The sequence below is a fragment of the Mus musculus genome, chromosome 7 (assembly GCF_000001635.26).
Source record: "Mus musculus strain C57BL/6J chromosome 7, GRCm38.p6 C57BL/6J".
Classification (NCBI taxonomy): domain Eukaryota; kingdom Metazoa; phylum Chordata; class Mammalia; order Rodentia; family Muridae; genus Mus; species Mus musculus.
Window position 1 is genome coordinate 117630057 of NC_000073.6, and position 22145 is coordinate 117652201.

General features: G+C 46.3%; 1 protein-coding gene across 1 annotated transcript in view; it reads left to right on the forward strand.

Moving 5' to 3' along the window:
* Xylt1 (xylosyltransferase 1) overlaps nucleotides 1-22145 on the forward strand; it is a 286652-nt gene that overhangs the window by 249078 nt on the left and 15429 nt on the right. The window contains exons 7-10 of the mRNA NM_175645.3: nucleotides 4544-4760; nucleotides 7539-7715; nucleotides 13422-13684; nucleotides 20558-20753. Of these exons, the coding sequence (NP_783576.2) occupies nucleotides 4544-4760; nucleotides 7539-7715; nucleotides 13422-13684; nucleotides 20558-20753 (853 nt within the window). The remainder of the gene's footprint in view (nucleotides 1-4543; nucleotides 4761-7538; nucleotides 7716-13421; nucleotides 13685-20557; nucleotides 20754-22145) is intronic.

Genomic DNA, 22145 nt, shown 5'->3' on the forward strand with positions numbered 1-22145 from the left:
GCCTTGGTGAGCTGAAACAGCAAAGATGGAGACAGAGACATCAAGAGCCTGCCTTGGAGCCCAGTTCAAGAGCCCTAGCTCTTTTACTTCAAGAAATTACTTGACCTTCCTTGGTTTTGCCTTGTTTTAGGCAAGTCCTTGCTGTGTAGCTCCAGCTCGCCTGGTGCTCATTATATGGCCCAAGCTGATCTTGAGTTCCAGGCAAGCCTCCTGCCTCATTTCCCAATTGCTGAGATTTCCAAGCCTGGCTGACATTACTCAACCTTTCCTCTAATAGATCTGCTGCATGTCAGATGTTAGAGCCATTGGGTGGGTACCTGGTTGTGTCATTTCTCTGACTTCCTGATTGTCTAATGCTTGCAGCTCCTGCCCTTTTGTTGTTGTTGTTGTTGTTGTCCATTCACCCCTTGAGTAAACATTTGCCGAGTATCTGGAATATGGAATGCATTATTCTAGAGGTTACAGCAGAAAAACCAAAGACAAACATCTCTGCTGTCTTGAGATTTACACCTCGTGAGCAGAAACAGATGATAAATAAGGGCCTTGTATATGAGAAAAAAGATGCAGCGAAGAACACTAAAGCATAGAAAGAATTCAGGAGGCTGGGACTGGGTGTCACTTATCAATGGGAGTCCGTTGAAGGTTGTCCCTGACCCTCGCTTGGATGACTAGTGCTTACTAAATGCTTTGTAAAGCCCTTGCAGAGGCATCTCATTTGGGAGGCTGTTGGGACTAGTATTATGGGTTCATGGAGATGTGCTGAGCCAGGATCAGTACCTGGCTCTTCACATAGTGCCTGTGTTGTTTTGGCGCCACCTGTTGCCCAGATGCCCCAGGGTAACCATGGCAATGAGAAGTAAAGCTGAAAGGATGGAGTGAACAGAAATCCCTTCTGTCCATTATGAATCCTGTAGATGCTAACTAGTGCTCAGCCATTGTGGGAGAGGAGGCGGGAGCCAACACCTACAAAGAGAGGGTGTCTGTAGACTTACGTTGTCCTCCAGCTTCATCCTTCATGTTTCATGTTATGATGAGTGCACAAGACAGGGAAAATAAAAATTTTTAAATTAAATAGTTGGCTCAAAGTGTTGACTCTGCTCCCCTGATGCTCCCAGATTCTTGGCTGCTGCCATCTTCCAAAGCAAAACAAAGTCCTCCTCGGTAGTGCCTGTGGCATGAGAAACTTCTGATCTTGAGGAATGTGATGTCTTTATTTACTCATTTTAACCAAAATGCATACTTGCAGCTTATTCTGTTTGAAATGGCAGTAAACATGGAACCCAGTCCCCCAAGGACATGAGCATTTCATTTTGGAGATGATTCATACATGCATTTGGGTATTATGATCCCGGACAGCACATTAAAATTACAACATGCTGTTAGCCCATAATGGAATGTGGAGTTTACATGCTGTTCCATGGAAGGAGGAATTTGCTTGGCCCCTCACCCATCTCTCTGATAGCATGGTATTCATTTGGACCTTCACAGAAGTTATCTGAAATTTAAGATTTTACATGGCTCTGTGCAGCCAGTGGATACTATTGTGTGATTATTAGTAGCCAGAGTCAAGGCAGGATTTGATATTTCAAAGCTCATGGCTTCCTTTCAGAGTCCAGCATGCTTTTGTGGAAGGGATAGTGTGGCTAAAACCAATAGCTCCTATTGGATTCCCCGGGTAGAATGGGTCTTTATGTATGATCTCATTAGAAGAAAATAAGACCAGGGATACTGGACACCTAGGTCTTCTGCACAGCTGGGTGTTCTGGTGGATTCTGCTGGCATGTAAGTCCTCTGTGTGTCTTTGGGAAAGAGGTCAGCCCGACATGGTGTAGGGGTGCTGCATACATGACAAGGAAAAGATTCACACAGAGGTTTGCTAATCAAAGCTTCAAAGATGCATATGCCTGCACCAGTCCATGGCTGAGAAGGCTGGAAGATCCCTGCTTTGGGAGCCTTCTGGACTGTAAGCTCCCACAGATACCTCGTTCTTTAGCATAAGGATCACCTTTCCTTCATGCTTGATCCCCATGAGCACCTAGTAGCATGCCTAGCACACAGTAGGTATTCAATAAAGACTCACTGTGAGTGAACTGGAAGCTCAAGAAGAAAGCTTGTTTATAGCTCTGCCCACAGTCCTGACATACTTACTTCCTTAGATCTTGTCTAAGGAACTTTGATTTTCCTAGCGCTGAGAGAGACAGAGACACACAGAAAGACAGAGAAAACAAACACTACTTCTGCCCCATCTGCCCTGCAGTCATAAATGACATGTGTGTGTGTGTGTGTGTGTGTTTTCTATTACACTTGTGTGGAAGACTTCAAAGGGTCCTTTCAATTATTTCCAACAAATACAGCCTGAGATCATGTATGTACCAAAACGTGCCAATACCAGTGGTCACTGAATTAGCTACAGACTGGAATTAAAAACTTTCCTATCATGTTATAGTTGATGTACATGCCTCAAAGCATATATAATCTGTGTCCTCTAATCCCACACAAGTACTTATCAAACATGATAAGACATTATTGCCAGAATGCCACCACATCTTGTCATTTAATGTGCTAATGAAATACCCAAAAGATCCTAATTTGTCATTTTTTTCAAAATATTTTACAAACCCATGTATAATGTGTGAACTGAGAAGCAGCTATGAAGAGGGACTACAGCTCAGTGGTGGGGTACCTGCCTAGCACACTCAACTCAAGTGCTGAGTTAACAAAAAGCAAACAAACAACAAAAACAAAACAAAACAAAACTATACACATTAATACTAATGCATCATGGTTTTGGTCTGTTTTTTTTTAATTAGGTATTTTCCTCATTTACATTTCCAATGCTATCCCAAAAGTCCCTCATACCCACCCCCCACTCCCCTACCCACCCACTCCCCCTTTTTGGCCCTGGCGTTCCCCTGTACTGGGGCATATAAAGTTTGCAAGTCCAATGGGCCTCTCTTTCCAGTGATGGCCTACTAGGCCATCTTTTGATACATATGCAGCTAGAGTCAAGAGCTCTGGGGTACTAGTTAGTTCATATTGTTGTTCCACCTATAGGGTTGCAGTTCCCTTTAGTTCCTTGGGTGCTTTCTCTAGCTCCTCCATTGGGGGCCCTGTGATCCATTCAATAGAGAGTGTGAGCATCCACTTCTGTGTTTTCTAGGCCCTGGCATAGTCTCACAAGAGACAGCTATATCTGGGTCCTTTCAGCAAAATCTTGCTAGTGTATGCAATGGTGTCAGCATTTGGAAGCTGATCATGGGATGGATCCCTGGATAATGGCAATCACTAGATGGTCCATCCTTTCATCACAGCTCCAAATTTTGTCTCTGTAACTCATTCCATGGGTGTTTTGTTCCCAATTCTAAGAAGGGGCAAAGTGTCCATACTTTGGTCTTCGTTCTTCTTGAGTTTCATGCATTTAGCAAATTGTATCTTATATCTTGGGTATACTAAGTTTCTGGGCTAATATCCACTTATCAGTGAGTACATATTGTGTGAGTTCCTTTGTGATTGGGTTACTTCACTCAAGATGATGCCCTCCAGGTCCATCCATTTGCCTAGGAATTTCATAAATTCATTGTTTTTAATAGCTGAGTAGTACTCCATTGTGTAAATGTACCACATTTTCTGTATCCATTCCTCTGTTGAGGGGCATCTGGGTTCTTTCCAGCTTCTGGCTATTATAAATAAGGCTGCTATGAACATAGTGGAGCATGTGTCCTTCTTACTGGTTGGGACATCTTCTGGATATATGCCCAGGATGGTCTGTTTTTATAGCAGAGTTATAAGCAAGGTTTTGTCCCGAACTTTCAGTTTCCCCAAAAGCCTTCATTTAAACACCTACCATGTGCTAAGCATTGTTCCAGATGCTCATGGGGACCAAGAAGAAGGAAGGGTGGTCCTTACTTGTAATGAGCTAGGGATCCATGTGGAGCTTACATCCCAGAAGGCCCCCAACACACCGTGTGTGTGTGTGTGTGTGTGTGTGTGTGTGTGTGTGTGTGTGTGTGTGTGTGTGTGTGTATGTTGAATGCTGGGAAGATAGGCATGTGCCGCCATGCCAAGCAGGTTCATGTGATACTGGAGATTGAATCCCAGTGCTTCATGCATGCTATGCAGACATTCCAACAACTGGGTATTACGTTTGTCAGTGTGTGCATGCGTGTGTCTCTGCGTGTGAAGAAATTTCATAGCACTGTCCTAAGATGAGGACCCTTGATCTGCATTCATTCATCAAACTACCACAGCAACCACGAAAAGGCTATTGGGAGAGATTTCTAGAGAAGTGGAGGTGAGACTGAAGTTTCTGGGTAGCTGCATGAGGCAGTCTGGGCTTGGTGGTTCTGTCTAGTAGGGCAATAGTGATTTCTGCCCCATAGTTGCTGTGCCCTGCCTCACTCAGGAGGAACAAGAGGTAGACTCTGCAGGAGACCCCCAGCTCACAGGAAGTGCTCAGTAAATGTGGTAGCTACCAGAATATTGCCTTTAGGCTCTGGGAAGACATCTCTTACCCAGGTCCTCAAGGCCAATTTGTTTCACCCAGGTTCATCCGGAAGCAGGGCCTGGACCGCCTCTTCCTGGAGTGTGATACACACATGTGGCGCCTGGGGGACCGGCGGATCCCAGAGGGCATTGCTGTGGATGGTGGTTCTGATTGGTTCCTGCTAAACAGGAAGTTTGTAGAGTATGTGGCATTCTCCACAGATGACCTGGTGACCAAGATGAAGCAGTTCTACTCTTACACCCTTCTCCCTGCTGAGGTGAGTTCTAGGAAAGCCCCAGGGCAGGAGAGGGGAGAGAAGCTAGGTGTAGCCCTAGCAGAGAGTGAATGTTTGGCATTCACCTGGCTCCACCAACTGTCCTCTGAACCTCCAGACAGTGCTGTCATCCCTGCAGACCTTGACCTCATGGTAAGAACTGTGATACACACATAGTGTCAAGGATGCTATCCTCATCCTGCATGGTCTCTGTGTGTGCAAAGTACAAAAAAAAAAAAAAAGAAGAAGAAGAAGAAGAAAGAATGAAAGAAAAAAGCAGCCCTTGTTCAAGTCACTCGGTCCCTATTCCTAATAGAAAAAAAAATCCAATATTCTAATTTTCTAGAAAAAGATGTTACTGCTATTTGCAACAGAAAAAGAAAAAAAAAAACGTGTTAGAATTGCAGACCCTCTGACTGTTGATGGCACTCTCTGGAATTGTGTGGCGCATGCGAACAGTTGCAGGACACAGCCACATCACATCTTCCAGTCATCAATCATGCAGTAAAGTAATAACCATTTGCAGCACCAGTAATCTCTTTTCTCATTTGAATACAGTTCTGTCCCTCCTGTCAATCCCTGATAGTGCTGTCTTCATTGTGCGTGTGCGTGCACACACACACACACACACACACACACACACACACACACACACACACACTCCTAATCCAAAATTGCCCCCAGACAGCCAAATGAGCTCTTTCCCTGGCCCTCTCCATTGCCAGCCATCATGGCTCAGCCCTTCCTGTGGAGCATTTTGAACAAGCCCCCGAGTCATCTGTGACATCAAGGTGCAGCCCCCATTTCATAGGGCTCCAGGCTTTTCTAAAACAGCCTGGCACCTCCTGGTTTATGCAGGCCACATGCTAGACACCGCCTTCTCTCAGATCTAAGCTGAGAGCTTCCGGCTTCATCTTCCTGACCCCCAGCCCAGTTTTATCCTGACTTCTAACCTCAGGAAAACCACAGTGTTTGCTCTGCTTCCACAGAGCCTGTGGCATTGCTCATGTGTGGTTCTCTGCTTCACCCCTGCTGGGCCCCAAGCTCTGCTCACACAGCTGGGAACAGACCATGCCTCTCTGTGGATGGTTTCCATGCATTATCAGGCCAGGGGTCAGCTTCCGAGAGGGCTGGCTGTACATACACCTCACTGTGAGAAGCCCAGCCTCCCAGAGCCAGATTTTGCTATTCCGCACGCACGTTAAGTCATCAGCTTTTAATCCTATTTCAGTGAAAATCACCTTTTCTCTCCATTCTGATAACCTCCTCATCCATTATCTTGCAGGGAATTTCTGCCTCGTTATAAAGGACACAGGGCAATTGGTAATTGGGTACTTTCCCCCACTGCTTGATGGAAGAGAGGTGCCTCTGTGAGCTTGTAGACAATTCACGTTTAAATCCAGGTCCCCTGCCAATGTCATTAGCATCACAGGAAGGCAAGTGAGTGGCCTTGAGTGGCAGGTGGTGCTTCATTCTGCCCATCCACCCATTTAGACGAGAGTCTCCAGGAGTTCGGTAGTTCTCAGCGGTAAGCCAGCCACGCCATGGGTACCCAAGGCTCTGAGTGCACTCACTGCCCCAACCCCTGCCTCAGCACCTGGTCCCTAGGGTCTCAGTCAGACCCTCTTCCTTTGTTGTGCTGTGTCCGCCTTCTTGTTCTTTCCTAGACAACTCCAGGGCTTAGAAGAAATCTAAAGGCTGAGTCCATAAATCTGCCAGTCAAACACATATCCACCAACAGCTTCCCCTAGGAGACCAGAGCCCAGAAGAAAATGTATTCTCTGGTTGGCAGAGATTGTTATAAAATAGTGTTGAAACAGAAATCCCTTTCCCTTCTCTCTCTTAGCATCTCAGAGGCTCTATCCAAACACTGTCTCCTCTCTGTCTCTTTTTGTCCCAGCATTACCTTTCTATCAGGGTCGCTGGAAGAGTTGGCCAAGAGTACTACAATTAGAAAATGACCGTGGGTCCTGGCTTATTCCCACAGAATGCATGCAGCCCACCTTGTGTTATATGGACTCCTGGTTCAGTACCATGGATAGGAAACAACCCTTCAGTATCCTGTTTAACCTTGCTGTGAGCTCAGTGGGTCCTGGATAAGCACCATGGACAGCAAGCACACACCTAACTCCAGTTCTAACCACACTACCCTAGTGCTGTGGCTGCTGTGGCTCCTGGTCCCCAGCACTGCCAATGGCAGCATCTCTCTCACCACCTTTTCTTGTGTTGTAGTGAAAGTGATGGGCCTTGGCTTGTCACCTTTCCCTTCCCTCCCCTGCACCGGAGTTTCACTGTATGGATGAACCCATGATCCTGGCCTTCCTCATCCAGAAGTGAAATCCCAGCTCATTAGACATTGTTACAAGTCTATTTCAAACCTGACCTGTTGGTTCCAGTCTGGCTCTTTGCAAACAAGATCCTTTGCATCCCATGTTTGACCCTGGTCCCTATTTATTGACACATCTTCAGAAACTCTTCCTATTGGTTAAATAGACAGCAGATGCCCAGGGTGATAATGAGCAGATATCTTCATATTGGATCCTAGGCACTAGTGAAGCGATGTCCAAGGCAATGGATTTGTAGGTAAAATTAGCCAGATTAAACAGACATCTGTACCCTGAGTGGACTGGCCTGGCAGCTGACACCGTGTGCCTGCTGAGTGACTTAATACTGGTATCCTGGGAAGCCCTTTGAGATATGTGGTCCTCAGGAAGGACATGCCAATCCAACATACTTGGTTGCATTATTGGGTTCTCAGTAGCCTTTTTTTTCCCCCTGCAGTCCTTTTTCCACACGGTTCTAGAGAACAGCCCCCACTGTGACACCATGGTGGATAACAACCTGCGCATCACCAACTGGAACCGCAAGCTGGGCTGCAAGTGCCAGTACAAGCATATCGTGGACTGGTGCGGCTGCTCTCCCAATGACTTCAAGCCTCAGGACTTCCATCGCTTCCAGGTGAGCCCACACACCCCACCACAGCTTCCCAGAAGGCCTTTAAGGCCAGACCTATGGGCCAACTCCTACTCACTGTTCAATCTAGCTATAACCAGAGTTAGCAAGCATGATGAGTGGCTGAACCATCCTCCCAAGATTGGCTCATTAAACACCCCAATAGTCCTGCCATATGTATGTTGCTGTTATTATGATCCTTCCATCTTAATAATAAAGAAACCAAGGTGCAGAAGGTTTCAAACCCTTGTTCATGATCACACACCTCCGGCTAGAGAGATGGCTCAGTGGGCAAGAGTGTGAGATGCACCACAAGCATGGGACCTGACTTTGGATTCACAGCACCCATAGTAGGAGCCTTGGATGGTTATATGCCTTTAACCACAGTGATGAGGAGTAGAGAGACAGGAAGAGGCATGAGGTGTGGTAGCCAGCATGGGAGCAGCAGGAAATGGTGAACTTCAGGTTCAGTAAAACACCTGTCTCAAGGCAGGAAGCCCTAGTGGGGGCAGGAGGGGGTAGGAGGGGGTAGGAGGGGGTAGGAGAGATACTCAATATCTGCTTCCAAACTCCATATGCGCATGCACAGGTGCTTACACCTGCAGACATACATGCACATGTAGACAAACACTACACACACACACTCTCAGAGAGAGGGAGAGGGAGAGGGAGAGGGAGAGGGAGAGGGGGAGGGAGAGGGAGAGGGAGAGAGAGAGAGAGAGAGAGAGAGAGAGAGAGAGAGAGAGGATGAATAAGACTCATGGCTGTTCACACATTCACTCAAAGATGATATAACTTGAGGCACTCATTTCCGATGGCATTCTCAGCATCTCCTCTACATTTTGGGCATGTGCTTGAACACCTTGAGGGCAGGGTTGGTTTGTTTGTTTGGTTGGTTGGTTGGTTGGTTGGTTTGTTTTGTTTACCCCAGCACTCTTGACATTGTGACTGGGTCACTGTGCTGGTGGGGACTATCCTCTGTGGTATCTATCTGTAAGATGGTGGTTGCACCCATCAACTGTCAAAGTTATCTCACAGCATCCCAAAACTGTGACCTACGTTCAAACTTGCCCCTTCTTGGAAACCACTGGTCTCCAGCAAAGTATAGAATGTTGTTGTATTTCCAAAGTATACCTTGGAAAAACCTGAGGCATGTTCAGATTGGGAGAACACCATGTACTGCACACATGAAGGAGGACTACAAGGTGGTGTCTCTGAATGGCCTTTCACTGTGTTGTTCTGAGCAGTGTAGGTAGCAGGTAGGAAATGCTCAACTTCTTGCCACAGCCCTGAGAGTGCCTTGGCCCCAAGGTTCTGCACTAGATAGAATCTCTTCTCATTGTATATGCTGCCCCAGGACAGTGTGGTGCCAGGAAAGGACAGGGCTCTGAGGGTCTTCCTCTTTTCTAGCAGAATTGAAACAAAGCCCCATAAAATGCTTAAACAGAGCAGGTAGGGGTTACTATAGTCATCACATGGAAATGACATCTTGCTTCTCAGAAAGATGACAAGAGCAGCACCACAAGCTGATGACATCACAAGACATCCTTGCTGTGGTGGCATAGAGCCAAAATTGCCTTTGTGGAGCTTCAGGTCTCTTAACCTAGTCCCATGGAACATTGCCACACACATGCAGTATCTCCGTTATCAGGAGGCTTGTCCAAGACCCCGAGCCTCAGCCTCCTCCACAGCTACAAGTCAGCATGAAGCAGGGACTGGGTAGAAGTTCTCCATTCTGTCCCGTTGGATCTCTTCTTTACCAGCCATGGGCCTGAGCCTCTATGGTCATTGGCTTTGCTGGGTTGGACATCATCTGTTCTGTAGGTGGGAAAACTGAGCCCACAAAGGGATTCAAATCACTCTTCTATGGCCATGAAGCTAATGAATTTGGAAAGGCCAAAGACAGATGGGTATGTAGGAGCTTTACCATTAGTCTCCACTAGTTCTGTGCTTCTCTGGACACACAACAAGCAGCCATTTTTCTGTTGTTATCTATACTTCCCAATATCCCCACTTAGCATCTTATCTGCCTATACTTGGTGGTTCACTAAGAGCTTCCAGGGGACCCTCCAGGCCCATGTTAACTTAAGCATAGACTTGGGTGGTTTGGGACTCTCTACTCATGCAGAAAGAATGGCTGCAAGGGGAAAATGCCTCATCTGTCTAAAAGAAGAAAAGTGGCCCATGTTTCTGTCTAGGGAGATCCCTGCCCTTGCTGCAGACCTTCAGCATTTAGAGATGGCAGTCCAGAGCCTTGGTATGCTGATTCTTACAGGAAGTTGCTCCCTTCAGGGTGTTCCTGGATGTGTCATTTGTATGCCAGCCCCAACATCCTGGGGTCATCACGGTCTCCAATGAAGCAAAGCTAACTTAGAGAATGAACTAAGTTTACACGACTTTCTTTTGCAGTAAGTAAAGATCAAGGCTATCATTCAACATCTAGGCTCAAGAAACTGATGAAGCAAAAAGAATAGATGGGTTTTTTTTTTCCCCAAAGAACTCTGAGAATGAGAATGATAAAAATAGATGCATACCCTTGGGGCTAGAGAGTACTTCCTGATCTTCTGGGGACCCAAGTTCAGTTCTCAACACTGTGTCAAATGGATGTAACTTCAGTCTTAGGGGATACAATACCCTACTCTGGCCTCTTTGGAAACTCATATGCATGTGACATTCACACACACATGCACACATTCAAATAAATTCTTCAAAACAAAGTGCATGCTTCTAGAAGATTATTCTGTGTTCAGAGAATAGCAGGTAGAGGTAGAAGCCATCTTGCCAATGAGGCAGATTATCTGACCCTAGAAAATGACAATAGAGAACCCCATAGCCAAATTAAGTGACAATGGTGGATTCCTTAACTGCAACTGAGAATGCATGCAAGAAACTCATGCCTGTACCTATTTCAAAGGCAGGGGAACTGAGGCTGGAGCAGTTGGATGACATGCCTAAAGACACACACACCTAGGAAGTAGCAGTGGCCACAGACTCAAGTGGCCTGACTCCCTATTGCTGTCCAACCCCTCTTCAGACAGACACAGCAGGGCTCGGGAAGTGAAAGTGATGGAGTGTTCTTCATCTTCAGGATGTTTCTCTCTGAAGAGCTTCTGCTCACTCACTAATCTATCCTAGAGGGATGCGGTGGGAACAGCTTAGGGTTTGGAGCTGTGGGACTTGGTGCAAGTGTTAGGCTGTGAGCATTTCCTGAGTGTCGATTCCCACTGAGAGATAAACATCCTCGTTGGCAGAAGGGGAATGACAACCCTTCCTGGCAGAGACTGGTGTTGAGACTCATGATGTCCTTTGTTATTCTCTGTGCTATCAGTGTCAGCCCTGCAACTCTTAGTCCTCAGAAGGGTCCACCATGTCTGATACGCAGCAATAGTTGGCCAGAGTGAACTCCTCAAGGGACAGGGCTGGCTGGGCTTTATCTCTTTGTACAGTGCCAGCCTGTGGGTCAGCACACCACAGCTCCCTGACCAGAGTCAGCCCAGCCTACTCTTATAAACGAAGCTGTTGGAATGCAGCCTCCATAGCTCGTTTACGGTTTTGCCTCTGGCTGTACCTTTGCTTCATAGTTGAGAAGTTGCAGGGCTTTAACTATTTACTCTTTGGCCCTCCACTGAAGATGTTTGTGAAGCCATGCCTTAGAAATAGCGGGGGTGGGTGGATATGGGGGACTTTTGGTATAGCATTGGAAATGTAAATGAGTTAAATACCTAATTAAAAAAAAAAAAAAGAAATAGCATAATGCTTACAGATGCCAGGTGCTTTGTGTTTTGTTTTTTAGATCTGTACATTGTGTGCATGAATGTGCTTGTGTGCACATGTGAGTGTGTGTGTGTGTACATAGAGACCAGCTTCATCAATTGTTTCTCTGGACAGTCTGCTGTAGAGCTCAGACCTTTAGGCAAAACAGTCTCCATCTTCGTGAGATCAGCTGAGCCTACTTGCAAACGTCCATCATGGTGTGGCCTGTGGACTGTTGACAGTACTGCAGAGGTGGGATCAGCAGCACAATTGGATCTGAGTATCTAGCCTGCTGTCCTGTCCTAGTTGCTCATGGCTGCAGGGTTCTCAGGAAGGGGACAGAGTATACAAGCTGGGATGCTTGGCAGGAAGAGGCTTCATCTGTACAGCTATGGAGCCCTCAGCTCTGCTTGGTGCAGACCTTCTAGGTGCTCCCTGGTCCTCCACGCTCCTGCCCTGAACCCTTCCCCATGCTCTGTATGTAAGCCTAGGAAACTCAGTGGTTCCCAAGACGAGCACTGCTTTAACTGAACTTTGGTTTGACATTGAGGTCTTTTGAAGAAGGAGTAGATAAGTCTCCCTAGAGGCAGTATTTTAACAACACTCTCCATGAAACAGGGTCTCTCAGTAAACCCAGAATTCCCAGATTTCACTAGGCTGGCTGGCCAGCAAGTCCCAAGGATCTACCTGTCTCTATCTCTCAGCCCTGGGAGTACAGCACACATCACTTGCCCAGCGTTTTTGCACTCCAACTCAGATGCTCATGCTTGCAGAGCAAACACCTCCCTAGCTGAGCTGTCTCCCCCTAGTCAAGGCATATCGTATCTTTGACTTTCAACCCTAAGTCTTCACCCTGGATTGGCCACTGATTTGCTTTCTATCTGAGGGCAAACCCTTCTCCCTCTTGGACCCATTTCCACGAGTTCTCATTTCACACGGCAAACAAAATCAGCCAGGAGCTTCATTTAGGACTTACATCTCTGAATGTCATCCCCAGGGTTGTTGACTGAGTAGAGAAAAGGTGAGAGCTGTGGGTTTGCATGTTAGAAGTCTTGCTCAGAGCATGGTCCAGCCAGTCACTACCCTGGGATAGGTTGTATGGAGTCTCATTGGCACTAAGGAAACAGCTGCTGGTTGAACAGGACTTTTTTATTTCTATTGTAAAATGGTTATCTAGCAGATCTGTCTTCCTGATTCCAGATGAACTAAGACAAAGGATAATCTTAGGATAAAAGAGAGGAAGGGTCATAGACAAGGTGGAGTCTCATATGTGAGCGACTGGGTTTTTCTTTGGAGCCACTTGACAAACTGTGTAGACTGCCATGCTCCCAGCACCTGGAGAGTATGAAGTGTCGCCCCCTGGAGTGTCCCCTGTGAGCCCACAAATCAGCTAAGATGCTAGGGGACACTAGGGCAATGGCAGGAAGAAGAGCCTGTGTTTTTGTCCAAAGGGATGGGCTGCCATTCCATTTTACCTACTATGGCCACCTCAGAATGTGACCCGTGTTTTCCCACAACAGCCACTATTGAAAAGGAAGCCACATTTGTTTCCATGAATCTTGCGCTTTGTAAACATTGCCAGTGAATTTGATTTTAAAGCATTCTTCCAGCCAAAGAAAATACATTCGCCCTGGGATGTTTATCTGTGACCTTTGCCAAAAAGCTGGGAGCCAACGCTAGCACTGAACACCCACGGTTCAATTTATTTCAGGGTCATTTGAGTGCTGTGTCCTAAATGCCCACCATGCTTTGATGCCTTACAGATACCAACATCATCCACTCTCAGTATGACCCATTTTGTAGAGGATAAAGTTGAAAACAGGTCATGGAGTCCCAGGGCTGGAGTTTGAAGCTGGCAGGTTTATTGCAGTGCCTTGCCTCTCCTTGCAGGATGTAGGATGAAGACAGCCCCCATTTCTTGATAATAAAACTTAGGGTTTTTTTCTCTCCTGAGCACAGCAGACAGCCCGGCCCACCTTCTTTGCCCGAAAGTTCGAAGCCATAGTGAACCAGGAGATCATTGGGCAGCTGGACTCTTACCTGTACGGGAACTATCCTGCGGGCACCCCGGGCCTCCGCTCCTACTGGGAGAATGTCTACGATGAACCAGATGGCATCCACACCCTCAGCGATGTAGCCCTCACCCTGTACCATTCCTTCATCCGTCTGGGTCTTCGAAGAGCTGAGTCATCCCTACACACGGATGGGGAGAACAGCTGCAGGTGAGCCAGGTGCTGGGCTGGGTCTCAGGCAGAACAAGATGCTAACATCATGCTCTCCTCTCCCCGCTCCTCCTTATCACCACGTGACTCTCTCTATGCTATGCCTCTTATCTTTATCCTCCAAACGCAGGCTGTAATATTGACCCTAATCATAGTCATTGTTTATGCTACTTAAATGTTCTCCCCCTTCCTTCCTTCCTTCCTTCCTTCCTTCCTTCCTTCCTTCCTTCCTTCCTTCCTTCCTTCCTTCCTTTCTTTCTTTCTTTCTTTCTTTCTTTCTTTCTTTCTTTCCCATTGGCCTGTCTTCCTTTCTTTTCTTCTTTTGCAAACAGTATCATACTTTGTCGCCCAGACTGACCTTAAGCTCATGGTAATCCTCCAGCCTCAGTTCCCACATGCCAAGATCACAGATAGACACCATTATATCTGACTTTGAGCAAAGCCAGATTGTCCAACCCTCAGTTTCTTCATATATAAGATGAAAAGGAAGTGCTCACAGCCACCTCTGGAGTGTATATTATCATCCTCACTTGAATAGTACTTAACATGCTGAGTGGTCAGTAGCTTGCACATGATTCTGGTACCCTAGCAGCCCTGGATAAGGTATCACAATGGTTAGCCGTGAGTGTTCTGGTTGGGATAGTATCTGGTTAGCTGCCCCTCTCACTGCTGTCTCATTGTGGCTCTTTATTTACTGTCCCATCACTGCAGAGTCTAGCTTTCCCAGTCATTAGGGCCATCAGGTCCCACACTGTAAGAAGCTTGTGTGTGTGTTACAGTGTATGCATGTGTGTACATTCATGTAACTGTGGGGGCCACAGACCAACAGCACATGCCCTCCTCCAACACCCATCACCTCACTTTCTTTCACATTTTTTTTAAAGTGTGTGAGAGAGTATGGATAGCCATGGAGGCCAGAAGAAGGCGTCAGGCGTCCTGGAGTTTAGCTAGAGTTATTAGACAGGTCTGAGCTACCCATTCTGTGTGCTGAGAACTGAGCTAGCACCATCTACAAGAGCATCCTGTGAGCCCTTACTGCTGAGCCGCCTTTGCAGTTCTCTCTCTCTCTCTCTCTCTCTCTCTCTCTGTGTGTGTGTGTGTGTGTGTGTGTGTGTGTGTGTGTGCATGCATGAGATTTAGGAAGAGTCTCTCACTGAACTTGTCGCTCACTGATTCAGCAAAACTGGCCAGCAACCCCAGGCTCCTCCTCCCTCTACCGCCCCCAGTGCTGGCACTACAGGCACATGCCACAGTTTTTGCTCTTTATGTGGCTACTCGGGATCTGAACTCAGATCTTCACACTTACATAGCAAGCACTTTTACCAAATGAGCTTTTACCCAACCCCTCTCTGGGGTCAGAGAGTCCAGACACCCCCACCTCTCTCCCAAGCCTAAGGGACATCACCTCCAACAGGCCCATCACATGTGGTTGTACCACCTAGTATCAATGTCAGTGAATATCTTTCCCCCTGTCCAGTCTGTGGGAAGAGTATCAATCTTGAAACCACTGATGCAGAGCACAGTGTCCCAAACTTGGCCAGCAACTGTCCTTCCAGCTTAATCACGAGCCTCCTAAAACCTATAAGATAAATGATCTTATAGGAAATTCCAAGAGACACTCCCGATTTATTTAGGGTTGTTGAAACTTCCTCCTGGTACTTGCTTTGAAACGAAGCAAGCCATCTAGTTGCCTCAGGCCCAGAATCCTTTGGCTTTTCTCCTTCATTTTTTATTGTGATGGAGCTATTGTGCCTTGCCATGGGCAAACCCATGTATTTATGAATCGGAGACTGGGAATAAATCAGGACAAAGGACCCTTATCCCGAAAAGGCCGAGGAGAATGAATTGCTACCCGTGGGGCATCTAGGGAAATAGCAAGTGCCTTTCACCGGATCTGGGCAGTTCATGCACTCTGTGTAGTTCTAGGCTGTGGTGCAACCTTTCGTAAAACAGTGCTTATTGATTCAGTTTCTCATTATAAAGTAATGCATGTTCTTTTGCAGAAATGTGTGATATAGCAGATTCAAACATAGGAGAACAAGAAAATAGAAGCTACTTCTGATCCACCATGTAGGGATTGAGATGCCAATAATGTTACTACAAAACCTTAACTCAGGCTCCAGCAAATACTACTACTTGTGAGTTGGTGTGAGTCCCACAGGGGGCGTTGTTCACACTAACAGAGACTGCCTGAGGTCCATGCACCTGCAAGTCAGGATGAGCCCTGCATGAGGCAGGCACTGTGCATTCCAGCCTAGACCACTTGTGGTTCCAGGCTCAACTCTTGCCCAATGTGGTTAAGATGTCAACTTGAGGTTGACTATCAAATCATCTGCTTTTCCAAGGCAACTAGAAACCCAAAACTGTATGTTGCTCTATTTTCCCAAAGCTCACTTTATTTAAATAAGGGATGGGAGAAACATACCTTGGGCATTCCCAGTGAATTCTTTAAATTATTGCACTGCCTCTTGGCCATCTCCCTTTTCTTGGTGAAGTTGCTGTTGTCATTACTTAGAGATGGAATAATATGACTGTAAGGTGCAGAGGGCCTTGTGTTACACCTTGGGTTACATGGTTCTCAGATGTACTTTAAAAGCACAAAGCTAGAGCTTATCACTCATCCGCAATCACTGCTTGAATACCTACTGTGTACCAGACTCTTTGTTAGGCACGGAACATTCACCTCTGACCCAGACAGACCTGACCCCAAGGTCCTTACCTGCAGATTCTAGTGTGAAGACACACAGTTCCTAAGTGTGTGCATGTGCATGCTTGTGCGCGCATACACGCACACAAATACACAAGAGAAAGGGGGTAAAGGGAGGGAGAGAGAGGAAAAATATTGATAGATGTTTTGCTGAGTTGTGAGATAGTTCTCATTAAGTGTAAAGGCAAGACATAGCTCACCATATACTCACTAGAAAAGAGGAACATCCCCAGCAGAGAGAATGTCCTGTGCAAAGGCCCTGAGGCACATCTGAACTCAGCACACTCAGGAGCCCAAAATAAGGTACCAGTGGCCAACAAGTGGTAGGTTTGGGCTTAGGGGAACAAATCAAGCTGAGAAGGACAGCTTTTCAATCCAGGTAAGAGGTTTGAGTTTAGCAGCAAGTATTAAGAGCCTGTGGCTCGTAAGGAGGCAACAAGGTTGACTACAGTGAAGAGATTCCTGTAGAGCCTCCATGGAGGCTTGGGAAGCCTCTGGCAGTGCTCAGCAGAGCAGAAGAAGGTGGAGCCATACAACAGAAGCTTTGATGGAGATGGCTCAGTGGGGAAATCTCTTGTCTCACAAACGTGAAGGCTGAGTTTGGATCCCCAGCCTGCACTGTAACACCTGCTTATAATCCTAGCAGTGGTGAGAGGGAGTAGGAGAGATGGATCCTGGAGGCTCATAAGTCAGCTAGCCTAGCCTAACTGGCAAAGTTCCAGGCCAAAAAGAGACCTCATCTCAAATAAAAAGCAGAAGGTGCCTGCCTTAGTTAGAGTTTGATTGCTGTGAAGAGACAGTATGATCAAGGCAACCTCTTATAAAGAAAGTATTTCATTGGGGCTGGCTTATAGTTTCAGAGGTCCAGTCCATTATCATCATGGTGAGAAGCATGGAAACAGGCAGGCAGACATGATGCTGGAGGAAAAGTTCTCCATCTTGATCCTCAGGTAGCAGAAAGGAACTGTGTTACACTGACCAGACTTGAGCATGTATATGAGACCGCATAGCCCCGCCTCCACAGTGACACACTTCCTCTAACAAGGCCACACCTCCTCCAATAAGGCCATACCATCTAACAGTGCCACTTCCATGGGTCAAGCATATTCAAACCACCACAGTACCCAAGAGTGACCTCCACGGGCACACTCTGCACACACTCCCCAACACCCTCCACATATACACAGTCATCTGAAAACATGCAGAGAAACGCACAAGCACACACCCAGAAGAAAGCAAGGAAAGGTAAGTAATAAACTACAGATTGCTCCAATAGCAATCCTTTACTGGCCCATGTTCTTGACATGCAGCAACACTCAGTATGGTTGACATACTTTCTCCTGTGCCTCTCAGAGAGCACACACTCCTCTGTCACACCCACCTTACAAAACAAACACTATAGGTGTATTACATGTGGACTGCTGTAATGATACCTCATAACAAATAAACCCAGGTGGGGGATTTATAATCTTTCCTTAGTGTGGGTGTGTGAATCAGCTAGGCCACCTCCCTTCCTAGTCTGGACCTGCCTCTTTCCTGTGTCTTCAGCCAGCTGCAGGTCAGCATGCCAGAACTACAGTTCTCAGCTGGGAACTCTCGGCTGAACCACGATAGTGTGGGCTAGGACAACTTTGATGACGCTCATCTGTTACGCTCATCATCTTCCCGCAGGCTAGCCCAAACATTCTTTCATGGTGACCCAAACAAGGCTGGATTAGAACTGGCTGCAATGGCACCTCTCTACTCGCTATTGGCCAGGAGGCAGAAAATAGACTCTTTCTCAACAGTGCAAAGAGATACTGAAAACATGGGGCTTTGGGGACACCCATGCAGGTGAACACAGACTTCCATAGCTATATCAAGGGGTCCAAGTGTCACAAATGACCATTTTCATTTAAATGAACTAAAATTAAGCCAAGCATGGTGGCACACACCTATAATACTAGCATGTGGAAGTGGAGACCAAAAAAAAAAGTCAGGATTTCAAGGCCATGTTCAACTATGGATTAAGTCGGTTGCCCTCCTGGGATGCATGAGTCTCTGTCTGAAAAGAAAAAAGAAGGGGGGGGGGGGGAGGAGGAGGAGGAAGAGAAGGAGGAAGAAGAGGAGAAGCAGCTAAGAAACTGGTTTAGTGGGTAAAATGCTTGCTACTCAAGCATGAAAACCAGAGTTCAAATTCCCAGCAACCACAAAAAAGCCAAGTGAGGCAGCATGCATTGTTAGTCATAGCACTGGGAGGCAGATGGAAGTACCAGGCTTCACTGGCCAGCCAATCTATCTAATTGGCGAGCTCTGGGTTTAGTGAGAGACACTGTCTCAAAAAGTAAGTTGAGAAGTTATAGAGAAAGATACCTTCCATCACCTTTGGCCTATACACACACACACACACACACACACACACATAAATATATTCACACATGCACACACATATGTGTATCACACATACACAAGTAAAATTTAAAAACGAGTGATCTAGCATTAAAAATGATGCCCACATTTCAAGGGCTCAGCAGTTGCTGGTGGCTACCACGTTGGTCAGCACAGGTACCCAATCCTTCCATCACCTAAAAAAGCACTGCCAGACAGCCAAGCAACTGCAACAGCACAGCGTCCTAGGCTTCCCACCCACCATAGTCACACCAAAAGTGTGCCAGCATGGGCAGGGAAGACCCAGCCATCTGAAGTCAATGCAGGCTCTTTCTGCAGAGCCCCAGAGGCATCCCGGTAACAAGGCAGTGATTTCGAGAGGCTCGTCAACACGGGAAGGAGGTCTCCCCAGCCATTCTAATTGGACATAAAGACTTAAAACTCCAGATCGGAAGCAGAGGGAAGCCTGCAGTTAGCAGAGAGGGGACAGTGATTTGTGGAACGCTGTTATTAGGGAGCCGCTGCAGCCTCTTAGTGCCGTGCAATTTACACACTGCAGAAGCAACAGCTTTTTATTTTGCAAGTGGAGAGTTTCTGGTCTCTGTGGCTCCCTCTTCCCTTCTGTCCTCTGCTCCCCACTTCCTCCTCTCCTGTGCTGTTTTCGGGCCCTACCTAGCCAGCCAACCTGTGCGGACCAGAGGCATACAACGTAAAACAAGCTTTGCATGGGAGGCTGGGTGTTTGCACGTGTGTGTTGGCAGTAATTTTTAGAAAAAGAAAAAACAATGTGGGTTCATCGACACCCACCTGAGGAAGAGAACAGCAAGAAGATAAATCAGTACTCCTGATAAACTTAGGTACCAGATTTAAAGAGTTTTTTAGGTGTACGTGTGTGGGTGTGAATGAACATGAATTCCAAAAGAATGAAAGATATGTTACAATATTATTACCCATCAATAGATCACTGGTTCTATAAAATAGAATGACACACTCTCATCTGCACAGACACACACAATTTCTTATTTTCAGAGACATGTGAGAGTGTGCAGGAAGTCCAATGGAGCAAGAGCCTGGCATATAGACTACGATTCCAGCTACGCAATGTACATGGGGCTGTGGAGACGGTTCTATCAGTAACGTACCTGCCACGTGAGCATGAGAACATGTACCCTAGAACCCACATTTAAAAAGCAAGGCATGGTGGCAGGTGCTTTGTTATCCCAGCACTAGGGAGGTAGAAAGAGGCAGGCTCCTCGGGCTCGCTGGTCAGCTAGTCTAGCCCACTGGACAAACTGCAGGTGAGTGATAGAACCTGCCTCTAAAAACAAGGTGGAAGACACCTAAGGAATGACATCTGTGGTTCCAGTTATCCTCCATACCCATGCACATGAACCTACACACACAGTGTTAGCCAGCCCACTAGGTAACATGCATGCAATTATGGGCATAGAAAATGAAGCTACAGGAAAAGGCACCAGACATCGTCTCACTCTCTGGTACCCAGCACCAGAGGACTCCGTAGCTATCTGTGAATTGGTGTTATCATCTATGGGGAGAGGCATCGAAAGCAGAGCTTTCTTTTCTTTATTGTACTTTCCTATAGTCACCATGTTTTATACTTATCACTCTTGTTTTAAAAAAGTAACAATTTGCAGCCGTTAAGACCCTAGGTTCATGGATAGCAGCTTTCAGACTGATGCAGATTATGACAGGCTAAATGGGGGCTGCTCTAGACCACTGTGGATTGTGGAGCCTCACAGTAACACTACACATCTCACAGCCTGGTCCCCTGTTCTCAGGTACTACCCAATGGGCCACCCAGCTTCTGTCCATCTCTACTTCCTTGCTGACCGATTCCAGGGCTTTCTGATCAAGCATCACGTGACCAACCTTGCTGTGAGCAAACTGGAGACACTGGAGACATGGATGATGCCAAAGAAAGTCTTCAAGGTCGCAAGTCCCCCCAGTGACTTTGGAAGGCTTCAGTTTTCTGAGGTAAGAGGCCAAGCAGTGTCTGTCATAATTGTCTCTTGCAGCTAGCTCTCTTGCCAGGCTCCGTGCTTCACCTGACACTTAGGGCTGGAAATGGAGGAGGAGGATATCTGCAGAGCCTTAAAGATGAGCATAGTCTGTTCCTGGAGACAGTTTTCCGGCCCCATAAACTGTAACCAGCATCATGAACAACCCAAACAGAGATGTAATGAAGTGTCAACATCTTTGAACAGAATCAGCTTAGAAGCATGGTCTATTGTTTTTGGGTAAAATTTCTTCTCTTAATTTTGCTTCTCAACCATTGATTTCTTCTAAGCCTGTTATAGTAATGAACCAGGAACAAGATAGCTTCTTCATAAAGTCAGGGCATTAGTGCCATTTTATGGATTGGGTAAGTGGGACTTACGGACGTCCAATTATTTTCTAAGTAACTGCTAAGACATTAAAAACCAAACCAAACCAAAAAAAAAAAAAAAAAAAAACCCACAGAATTGATTCCACGTCTCACTGGCCACAAATACCATGCCTTGTTTTGTGCTGTTATTTTCCCCTTGTTCCTAACACAGGGACTAGCTCCTATCCTTTAGGAGTAGGTGGGCTGGTGGCCATGTAAATGAATGAATAGAAAGATGGGATGATGGAGCTGATTGTTAATTAGATGAACTGTTGAACCAATGGATGGAGGCATGGGAGTAGAGGTGGGTGTGTTAATGGACATATGGACTCATGGATGACAGATGGGCAGACAGATTAAGGATAGAAATGTAGGCAGTAGGATGGATAATGATGGAGATGAGTAGATGGATGGACATACAGATGCATAGATGGACCAATGGATGACAAATGGATAGACATGTAAATGGATATACGTGTAAGCAACAAGATGGATTGATGATGGATGGATTGATGACAGATGGATGGAAGGATGGATGGATGGATGGATGGATGGATGGATGGATGGATGGATGGATATGACATATAGAATAATAGGTAGATGTATGAAAAGATATACAGAAGTTTGGTTGGATAATGGATGGGTGGATAGCTAGATGGGTAGATAAGTAGACAGAAGTGTGCAGAAATGGATGAGTGGGCTAGCATGGGATGTATGGATTCATAGAATGTTGTTCCCTCTATTCACAATAACATCAGCTTTCTTTGTCTACAATGTCCAGAAGAGCCCACATGACCTGGTTGCTGTTTGCCTTTCTAGCCTTGTCCAATACCGTGCTATTTCTTGCTCACAGTTCCTGTATCTTTGTCAAACAAGATGTCCTTGTTCTTGACTGAAGTTTGTCATGTCCCTATACCTAGAGTGCTTTTTCACAGGTTGTTCTATATTTTGAAATCTTTTGTTTTTTAGTCATTCTGATCTAAATCCAAATGCCACTTTCA